This window comes from Euphorbia lathyris, chromosome 9, assembly GCF_963576675.1.
Source record: "Euphorbia lathyris chromosome 9, ddEupLath1.1, whole genome shotgun sequence".
Taxonomy (NCBI): domain Eukaryota; kingdom Viridiplantae; phylum Streptophyta; class Magnoliopsida; order Malpighiales; family Euphorbiaceae; genus Euphorbia; species Euphorbia lathyris.
Genome location: NC_088918.1, coordinates 8,190,373 through 8,201,658, shown reverse-complemented (window position 1 = coordinate 8,201,658; position 11,286 = coordinate 8,190,373). Strand labels below are relative to the sequence as shown.

The 11,286-nt window shown below is 35.9% G+C and overlaps 2 protein-coding genes across 2 annotated transcripts; one reads left to right on the top strand and one right to left on the bottom strand.

The window, feature by feature from the left end:
• On the top strand, positions 1-5,119 carry LOC136205965 (protein TRIGALACTOSYLDIACYLGLYCEROL 3, chloroplastic). Its single transcript, XM_065996841.1, has 10 exons — positions 1-668; positions 797-925; positions 2,511-2,606; positions 2,741-2,824; positions 2,903-2,964; positions 3,084-3,159; positions 3,478-3,585; positions 3,668-3,843; positions 4,559-4,643; positions 4,739-5,119. The coding sequence occupies exons 1-10, from the start codon at positions 489-491 to the stop codon at positions 4,775-4,777; spliced, it is 1,035 nt and encodes a 344-aa protein (XP_065852913.1). The 5' UTR covers positions 1-488; the 3' UTR covers positions 4,778-5,119.
• A 1,663-nt stretch (positions 5,120-6,782) lies between these two features.
• Positions 6,783-10,046, bottom strand: LOC136206316 (receptor-like protein CLAVATA2). Its single transcript, XM_065997332.1, has 2 exons — positions 9,858-10,046; positions 6,783-9,168 (listed from the first exon to the last, which is right to left on the bottom strand). Exon 2 carries the CDS (start codon positions 9,066-9,068, stop codon positions 6,903-6,905), a length of 2,166 nt encoding a protein of 721 aa, XP_065853404.1. The 5' UTR covers positions 9,069-9,168; positions 9,858-10,046; the 3' UTR covers positions 6,783-6,902.
• Positions 10,047-11,286: the final 1,240 nt, after the last annotated feature.

Here is an 11,286-nt window from a genome sequence, read left to right as displayed (position 1 = left end):
TCAGTGTTCTTCCCCTTCCTCTCATCCGGGAGCTAGCTACATAGTTTCCCAAAAAGAAGCGCAACCAAAGCAATACTCATTTCATAAGCACCTTCTCTTCCTTTACCTAACCGCACCCCATCCGCATTACTGTTATCAATTCATGATAAACACAACATAAACGTTTTTGGGCAACATTTCCCCCTTTTTCTTTCCTCCGAATCATTACCTTTTTTGATAATTTCCTTACTTTTCTTCTTTATTTAGTGTCATTTCAATGATTTCTCATCTTGGATTCTGTTTGTCTCCTCAATTTTATCTGTTTCGGGACAGTATCAGGTGTTAATCGATTTGGGGATTTTCAAAAATTCAAACTCAGAATTGAATCCTTCTGTGAATACCTGAAATTCGATTAGTTTGTGAAGTCTTTCCCCATTTATGTTTCTGGGTTTGCTCAAATTCAATTGGTTGTGCTTCAGCATCGGTAATATCAAATTCGTCCTCAAACCATGGTTTCCTTGTCCAGTTCAATGTTACTTCCTGCTAGTAAACCCTATAGTTCTGGATTCTGTATCTGGAGAGTGGGAAAAAGTAATTGTTTCTCTTATAAACAGAGAAAGTATGTTTGTGCTTGTATGGCTCCTCCTAGGAACATAGGGAAGGAGGAACATTCTGCAACCAAATTCAATGTAAATCTCTTAAATTGAATGTTTGATTAGTACTTTTGATCTTGTTGTTGATGGGATTTTGAACTTTACTACAATTTAATTTAGTATTCTTCAGTTTCTCTTATGTTTTCTCTTATGTGTTTTACTAGGATTCACATAAATCGGAGCCATTAGCTACAGTTTTCGAACCAGAGCATGATTCGGATGTTCTAATCGAATGTAGAAATGTGTACAAGTCATTTGGGGAGAAGCACATATTGAGAGGTGTGAACTTCAAGGTGAATTTAGTTTTGACTTCATTTACTTTTGTTGCTGTGATGTTCATGATTCTGCTTCTGAATAACATTTGAGTTGTGCTTTTACTTTTATGCTATGTTGCACGGAAATCCGCGTTTTGTGTCCGTTTCCATTTCCTTTACAGTTTCCTATCTAATTTTTCTTAGAAATAACCGGTGTCCGTTTCAGTTTCAGTTTCTGTTTCTGTTTCCTTGTAACATAACTTTTATGTGTCATATACTTGTTGTACCTAAACTTTTATGCTATGTTGAGGGCGAGCCTTGGCTTAACAGTAGATGTTGTTGTCGTGTGACCGAGAGGTCACGGGTTTGAGTCTTAGGAGGGGCCTCTTGCCAAAAAAATTGGCAGGGAAAGGCTTGCCCCCAATACACCCTTGTGGTGGGACCTTCCCCGGACCCTCACTTAGTGGGGATGCGTAGTGCATCGGGCCGCCCTTTTATACTTGTTGTACTAAAACTATGCATAAGAAATTTATAGTACGGTACACCTAGTCTTTATTGAACTAAGATCTCAAACAATGTTTTGAGTTTTGATTCTATAGTTACCTTATAAATTAACTTACATTGTTCAAGCAATCTGAGTTTATGTACCGAACCGAGTATTGCGTGGTAGTGAATTGTTGATGAACAGTCTCGATGCCCATTTGTTTCTCCGTTTTGTAGCTCATTTTTGCTATTTTACTCGAAGCATTAGATATAGTAGTGTTTGGTTGGAATTAAGAAATAACTGCTGGAAGGAAGCTAATTTGGTAGGATTCGATTCATTAAACTGTAAAAAGAGTGGAACAGCTGCTCTTTTGGTTTGTTTTGGTCTGATGTGAAAGATTTACGACATACAGACAAAAGTATTCGGTTATTTGGGAAAAATCAATATATTTTTTAATGTCGAAACAGATAAAAAACCATCAAAAAAGAGGTTTCCACAGAAAGGCCCCTTGGTTTTGGCACACGGGCATCATGAGTACCTTAAGCATACTTGTTTTATCCTGTAGTTGTAGTAGACAATCGAGGTACTCGCTGAGGGAGCCAAAACTGGTGCTAGCGTACATTCTTTACTTTCGAGTGAGAGATCTCATGAACTCGAGTAGTAAGCGCACCCAGTTTCATGGAAGTTGGCTTGCGAGCCCAAAGACGTATAAAACTATTTTTGAACTGTTTCAAGCAAATGTGCTTCAAATTGTATCTGATTAAATCGATGTAGACATTCCTTCATTTCCATCCTCGATCTTTGGTTGTAACCTCAATTTACGAATGGGGACTGACTCTCGAATTTAATTTTTGCTGTTTCCATACAGTAAACAACGAAATTTTCATGTTGCGCCTCCTATTAACTCGTGTTGATTTCCTTTGAAAAAAAGCTGTTTGATTTGCTTAAACTCGGTTTGCTTTTATTTGGTTCAATTAGGCATATACTTAAACTTGGATCGTTTAGCAACATTATGTTGGAAGTTTAGAACCGTAATTAGTAGATGATTACGAAATCAAATAACTCTGATGTTTTATTCATCTTTTGTTTCATGTTTGGATCTTCCGTCTCTGGATTGATTATTTTAATTCCCTCGCATAGATTAGACACGGTGAAGCAGTCGGAATAATTGGACCTTCAGGTACTGGGAAATCTACAATATTGAAGATTATTGCAGGACTTCTTGCACCGGACAAGGTAAGCATACAAAGTCAAATATTGTGTATCTTTACCAATTCCTGTTCGTAATTAGGTGCATAATTAAGTATTAGGATGTCTTGGTTTTGTGAATTTGATGCTTGATATAGACTAATCAAAGATCTTTCGAGTAGGGTGAGGTTTACATTCGAGGTAGAAAGAGAGACGGCTTAATCAGTGATCAAGCTCAGGATATGTCAGGGCTTCGAATTGGACTGGTAAAATTTGGTTGAATTCCGAATATGAATATGAACTCTCTTATGTATTGTTAGTAATTCGGTTTGTTAATATGACAGGTGTTTCAAAGTGCAGCACTTTTTGATTCGTTGACTGTACGTGAAAATGTCGGTTTCCTTCTGTAAGAAATCTCCGACTTACTCTGTTCTTGTCGGGATTTTCGATTATTAGTATGGATTTGATGTAGTTCTGATTTGGGGAAAAGAATGCCTGAATTTTGTATTGTCTTGAATCACTTAGTTATGAAAACTCAAGCATGCGGGACGAACAAATCTCGGATCTTGTCAAAGAAACTTTGGCTGCTGTAGGTTTGAAGGTAAGCTTGGATTATAAATTAAATTAAGGTATGATTATTCTTTTCCTTTTAATGCACAATTTTCCTTTATGAATTGTTGTAACGACCCGGTCCTGAGAGGGGTGGTGTCGGGTAGAAGGCGTGAGCAAGGATGGCAATGGAGGCAGGAATAAACGGAATCCCAAGTCGGGAAGGAAGAGAGAGTAACTGAGCTATATTAGTAAAGTGTGTTTCTAATACATGTAGACATGTTTTAAGCCGTGAGACCTAAGAAATGGGACTTCGGTCAAGCAATTTCAATCGTGGCAAAGCTTAAATTTGTCTTTTAATTTTGTTCAGGGAGTAGAGGAGCGAATGCCTTCTGAGTTGTCCGGCGGAATGAAGAAAAGGGTCGCCTTAGCACGATCCATAATTTTTGATATCACGAAGAAATCAATAGAGCCCGAGGTACGTTGACCCAAACTTTGGCGAAGGAGACTTGCAATACCCTTGGTATCTCTGAGATTTTTCTTCTCTCTTTCCTTTTCAGGTACTCTTATACGACGAACCAACTGCTGGACTCGATCCAATTGCATCTACTGTGGTAGAAGACCTCATCCGTTCCGTCCATATGAAGGGGGAGGATGCCGTCGGGAAACCAGGGAACATTGCTTCTTATGTGGTTGTTACTCATCAACATAGTACCATTAAGAGGGCTGTTGACAGGTAGCTGCTCCGAAAACTGCTCTTTTCTTCCGGCTATGTTGCACGGAAACTCTCTTTTAGTAGCGTTTCCGCGATTCATATCTGCTTCCATTTCCGTTCTTGTCCGTTTCCATTAAGGTGCAAAAATACCGCTAACATTTACAGTCAGGGGCAATTTTACCCCTAACGTCGAAAATGGTGTAATTTTACGCCTAACATTAGCAGCCAAGAGCAATTTTACCCTTAACGTTGACAAATTGGGTCAATTTCAGACATTATTATAAAACACAGATATTTTGTTCTTTGGTTCTTTAAAAAAAAATTCATATTTTTTGTGATTTAATAATAAAATTGAAGATTAATATTTATAAATTTGGCGAAATATTTGAATTTTTTTTGTCCAACTCGTACAAAAGACGATATATATTTTTATTTTTATTTCAAATTTTTTGCGTGTCTAATCATATGTTTATGATCTCTTACGTGAAGTATAGATGACCCAACTTATCAACGTTAGGGATAAAATTGCTCTTGGTTGTCAACATTAGAGGGTAAAATTACACCATTTTAGACGTTAGGGGTAAAATTGCTCATGATTGTAACTGTTAGGAGGGGTATTTTTGCACCTTATCCTTATATTTTTTAGAAATAACATTTCCCGGTGCCCATTTCCATTTCCGTGAAACATAGTTTTCTGGTCATATTCTCTATAATCCTCACCATCTTGCTTGTATAGGTTGTTGTTTCTGTATAAAGGAACCGTTGTTTGGCAAGGAATGACTGACGAATTCACCACATCGACCAATCCTATAGTTCGACAGGTAAGATTTTAGTTCGTTTCGACTTGCAAAGGACATTTCAACAACATTTTTCACCTTCTGATTCAATTGAGTACTTGTTTTTCTTCTATTTTCAGTTTGCATCAGGGAGCTTGGACGGACCTATTAGATATTAGGATGTCGGGATGATTTTTCGCCACAGCGGGAGTGATTCGAAGCAAAAGATTTATGCTTTTCTCATGATCTAGACTTCCCTATGAATCTCTTGTAGTTGCCACAAAACTTTTGACCCCTAAAGGAATTTCTGGATTACAAAAAAACATGGTTCTGTGTTATTTTGAATTTTAATGGAGGGTTACAGAAGATTTGATATATAGATATGCTTCAATCTATATTCATTTTGGTTTTGTTTTTAATTTAGTTTATATACTATTGAGTAACATTGTAAGAAATTCAATTTGTATTTCCAAATAATAGAAAGATGTTATCTGAACCAGTTCGGTTCGACTGTTGTTTCTTGTTTGTTGTTAGCTGTTGGTGGTGGATGTTGGCCGATTTTCTTTTTAAAATAGCTATGAGTAAATGTTTCTTAATTTTAGCCAAACAAGTTACAAAAAGGACCAAAAGGAAAATTTACGTCTGATATCGGAATATCCAATTACTTTCTATTTGCTTGCTTCAGATCACCTGATAAGGAAGAACACGGTTAGACAGGGGCTGGAGTTCGGCAAACCCTATCCGATGCTTAAGTCGGTGATGAGAATACTTAACTTGAAAGCAGTTTAGTAGTAATGTATTTTAAAGAGTTGTATACGTGTGGTGATAATTTCTACGTTATTTATAGATAATGTGTACCTCTTGGTTTGTGCCTTTGTACACGTGTCAACATATTATAGGTTTGGATCGTATAATTTCGTAATATATAGAGTTGAGCGTGTGTGTTGACATCCAAAGCTCCTTTCCATCATTTCTTGTGGAAAGGTCCTTCTTGATGGATGGGTTGGCTTAACGTTATGCCATTCAATGGGCTTGGACTTGTTCGGTGAAGCTCATGATGTTATTCAATACTATATCTGTATATAGTGGAGAAGACACGAAAGACACAGTTTGATGAATTGTTTTTTAAATTGACTAACTTGTCGATGTTATGAGTAATATTGCTATTAGTTATCAATATTAAAGGTAAAGTTGCATTTTTAGACGTTAAGGATAAAATTTCTCTTGATTGTTAATGTTAGGGGTATTTTTGCATATTATCATTTTTAATTTAATAACCGTATACATCTATCTAGTCATGATCAATAAAATAATTAATTGTAAATATTAAATTCAGTTAATACCGTGCAACTTATTTCATTTATATCTGAAATTTTATATTTTACCATTCGAAATAAGATTGTTACATTTTTTTTAGGCATATTACATGTGTAGAAAGTTGCTTTCAATCCGTTAAAAAATGTAAATGGAATGAGTAACTTGTTTTTAATAAGCTTTATGTTTATAGCTATTAAAAATGTATTTAATTATAACCAATTAAGGTTGGCTATGTATTTCAGAGTCTCGGTTCTTTCTTCCGAGTCTGAGGAGGTTCGAAGGCTGTTGTTAGATGACCTTTTGGATGTTAGCTTTCCGAGGATGGTTCTATCTTAATCATTTTGTTTGTATTTTCCTTTCGTGTTTATATATAAAAAAAAGAATCAAAATGGTCCCTGAAAATTGTCGGTCAGTGTCGTTTAGTTCAAATTAAAATTTAAATATCAATTCAACTTTGAAATTGGCAAAAATTGACAAATTAGTAAAAAAAAAAAAAAAAAAACAATCAGTTTCAATACCTAAAAATTTATCAAATTTGAATTAATTTGTCAAGAGTTCATATGTAAACTTCGATTTGGGTTAAACTGAAACTGTCTGTCAACTTCAGAATTCATTTTAACCCTTAATTCATTGTTCATTTATATCTCATTTTCTCTCTCTTCTTGATTTCTTATCTTCTTTCCATTAATCCTAAAATATATAATAAAAACAACATAAATTGCCCGAAAGGAGCCAACATGACGCATAAGTGGCAAGAAATTAACGAAAAACAAGGACTTCAGTTTGATGCGTCATTAGTTCGATCTGAATTGCTCCATCTATATAACGTTATACCCGAAACAGCACAATTATGAACACAACAATCTATTCTCAACAATAATGTATACAAACAAACACCAAAACTAGTTTACCTTACAAGCTGTAAGAATAGAACAAACTGAAACAAGAATGTACAGAAGATCAGATCAATTCACTCCAACCGAAAAGTTAAACATTTGCCCGGAGAATATAACTTCTCGCTCGTTCAGAACAAAAAAGAACCATAACTCCGACGTAAAAGCTTACAAAAGCACTCAGACAGAAGATCCAGACAGAGATTGGACCCTCCATATCTTCAGATGACTTCCCAGGCACAGCTGGGAAGCTCGCTGCATCGCATCCTCCCCCCGAAGACTCCACGCATAAATTTGGATTTCCAGCAAATGCGCCAGGAAACCTTCGGTAGCCCTCTTTCTTTGGGACAAATCCGGAGAAGCTGTTGTATGACAAATTCAAGAGTCTAAGATCTTTTAGGCTAGAGATGTTCCCCGGGATGTGTCCTGACAAAGAGTTATGGGACAAATCTAAAGCCCTTAAACTTGACATCTTCTCTAAACTCGGAATTTCTCCACCGAGAAAGTTGTATGATAAGTTGAGGTACTCTAAACCTTGCAGTCCAAATAGACCCTCGGGAATCTCTCCGTGTAACAGATTGTCGGATAAGTCGATTCCTACTGGTGAAAACAGATGGTAGCTGAAGCTTAATTCATTGCTGTCAACAACAGATGCTGATACTTTGATTCCTTCGTTGGCACGCAATCTTCGAACGATGTCTCTATTGTTGAAATTCGAGCTAAAGTTGAAGTTACCATCTGGTATGAAGCCAGAGAACTTGTTGCCTGAGAAATCCATTGTTTGAATCGCTTCGAATGTGAATAACCAACTAGGTAGGTTTCCGTTGAATTTGTTCCGAGCCAGTGATAGATACTTGAGGTTTAACCATTTAGTTATGGCATCATTCAGATTCCCAGAAAGATTGTTGCAGCTAAAATCCACTATTTCTAGCGATTTACAGCCGGCCAGAGTCAATGGAATCTCCCCGGAAATCTTGTTGTTACTTATGTCCAAGATCTTCAAGCTATCCAAAGCATCAAGTTCGGGTTGAATTTCACCGGTGAGATTGTTATTGTTGAGCACTAAAGCAAGTAGCTGAAAACATCCAACTATATTCAAGGGAATAGAACCTGATAATGAATTGTGAGAAAGATCTACCACTTGGAGATAAGTCAAATTTCCAATCCTTCCCGGAATTTCCCCGGTGAGAAAATTATGAGAAAGAAACAATGCTTGCAAACTTTTTAGTTCTGTGATCTTCAATGGGATTCCACCCGAGAAACCATTATAAGACAGATCAAGAAGAACAAGCCCTGATTTTTCGGTAGTCTCAGCGATCTTGGTTGGAAGTGAGCCAGATAGATCATTGAAACTTAAGTCCAGCTCAAGAAGCTCCTCCGAAAAAACGAGTCTCGGAGATATTGCAGAGTCCAAGTGGTTATGTGACATATTGAAATGTGTCAATGTCTTTAGAGAAGAAATGCAAGTAGGAATGCCTCCAAGAATAGAATTATTAGCCAAATTCAAAACAAGCATAGACAGAGCAGATGCAGAAAAACAAGGCAAAGTACCCGAAAACAAATTTGATTCGAGATTTAGAACAACTAGAGACTGGTAGAAGTCGTGAAGATCACCGGATAAGTTGTTGTTTCCGAGATTCAAATACTTCAAAGAGCTTAGATAATACAAGCTCTCTGGTATTTCCCCTCTAAATGAATTGAAACTCATGTCAAGCTTCTCCAAATTCAACGAAAAATTACCGATCCACCATGGAAGAAGACCTCCTAAATCATGGTTTCCTTTCATATCAAGTTCTCTCATCTGCTTAAGTCTCATGAAAGTATCCGGGACAAAACCAGTAAATCTATTATGACAAAGATGAAGGACTTTGAGATTCTGTAACCAACCGAAACACAGCGGAATTTGGCCTGTGAAACTGTTTTCAGACAAAACCAAGGATTCAATAAACACAACTTTGCACAAATTAGGATGGATATGACCTGACAAGTTCATGTTTGTCAAGTTCATTGAAATTACCCTCCCACTCTCATTGTCACAGACAATTCCAGTCCAGTTTGTGCAGTTTGAACCAATCCAGGTTGATAAATACCGATTCTGATCAACCCATGACCGGAATAGCAGAAGTGAGGCCCTATCTTCTGGATTGAGATTAATGGAACCACAATGGTATGAACACAAAAGTACCAACACTAAGAGCAGCAGCAACTTTAATTTATGAGTATCACAGAGCTCAAAAACCGGAACACATTTCAACCCCATCAATCAAAAGGGAAAGCAAAAGCACAAATAAGCTTGAAGAGATTGCTATTACAGACGCAAAATGCAGAAACTCATCTCCTTGATTATAGTTCAACAATGGCTATAAAAATTCAAATTAAGCACATTATCGGAACAAAATCCCCAAATCGAAGTATGAAATGATAACACGAAGCAAGGAAGGAGATAAAATAGGTTCAGTTCAGTTCAGTTCAAAGCTTCACAATCTGAAATCTATCTTCTTCTTAACTTAAAATGATGCTAATCTAAGAGATGGAGGATGAAGAAACTGAATCAAAATCAAACAAAGGTTTGATGGAACTGCAAAAGTAATATTGAAAAAAAAAAATTGTGCGAATAAGAGATTGGGGAACTCACTGAAATGGCAGCTAGAGAGAGAGATTATGATACTAAGATGAGTTGAAGAATGTAAAAGGGAAAGCAAAAGCAATTTTAGACGGAGCTTGAAGAGATTGCTATTACAGAAACAAAATGCAAAAACTCATCTCCTTTCAGTGGATTATAGTTCAACAATGGCTATAAAAATGCAAATTAAGCACATCATCGGAACAAAATCCCCAAATCGAAGTATGAAATCAGTTCAATTCAGTTCAAAAGAGCAATAACGGGCTTCACAATCTGAAACCTATCTTCTTCTTAACTTAAAATGATGCTAATCTAAGAGGTGGAGGATGAAGAAACTGAATCAAAATCAAACAAAGTTTGGATGGAACTGCAAAAGTAACATTGAAAAATATAAAAGTTGTGTGAATAAGAGATTGGGGCACTCACTGAAATGGCAGCTAGAGAGAGAGAGAGATTATGATACTAAGATGAGTTGAAGAATGTAATGTAAGACATTCTCATTCCTCTTTCTTCCTCTTCGCATAATTCGCCATTAAAGCTCTGGTTTTCAAGGAATTTTTGATGACCTCTGAAATTGAAAAAAAGTGAAAACAACTTTGATTTATTCTTTTTCTGTTCTTTAGCTTTACTACACTTTTTTATTTTTCTCTTTTTCTGGCTTTACCATCATTCTTACTAGAACTGTAAATGGGCTGGGCCGGGTTAAAATCGGATCCAGCGGATTTTGTGTGGGGTAAATTACACCCATGGCCACTGAACTTTACCCATTTTTATATTATGGCCACTGAACTTCATTTCTTCCCGGTATGGTCACTGAACTTTACACTTTTTAACACCGGTGGCCACTCAACGCCTCAAAATGACCGTTGACGGCTAAAAATAAAAAATCCAAAGCGTTAATAATATTATAAGGAACTTTAATTCTTGAAAATTTTCGTTTTTAGGGTCATTTAACTGTTGTTTGGTTAGGAGAGAAAGCTCCAAAAAATGTGATTTTCGAAAATAAAAAAATATGGTTTCATGGTAAATGTCGTTCTGAACAAGTTTAATTCTTGAATATTTTTATTTTGAGGTTGTTAACAGTCATTTTGAGAAGTTAGTTAAAATTGAGTGGCTACCCGTGTTAAGAAGTGTAAAGTTCAGTGGTCATACTGGGAAGAAATGAAGTTCAGTGGCCATAATGTAAAAATGGATAAAGTACAGTGGCTATGAGTGTAATTTACCCATTTTGTGTGTGTAAAAATGGTTATTCTAAGTACAATCAGCTCGTTACTAATTTAGACAGTTCGGGTCGAAATGGAATCAGGTTTAAAAATCAAATTCCTATTTAACTCACTAGAAAATAATATATAAATAAGATTTATATTTAAAAATAAATATTAAATATTTAAATATATAAATTTATGAATTAATATTAATAGACAGATCACATCAGAACGTGCTATTTTTATAAATTCCAAACGTGTTAAAAAGTTAGATGGGTTCAACCTAGGTCTAATTAGGTCCAAAGTTAATTTTCCTTTTCCAAATCCGGCTAAGGGAACACGAGCCTAGGTGGGTATGGTAGTACCCGAGCCCGTGAAAAGATTTAATTCTGACTCACATTCGGAAACTCGAATACAAATATGGATATCCATGGGGTTTTTTGTATAATAGGGGTGAAAATTGTAGGTAGGTCATGTCATTTAAATGACTAACTTCACCAAATTTTAAATTTTTTATCATGTGATAATTGTGTTAATTTAATTAGGTTCGTACTGTTTTCGTGTATCGTTTAGGTATTACGTGTAGTTTAAAAATATAAGAAAATATAGTAATATTTCTAAATATTTATGTTATTTTTAATTAACACGTC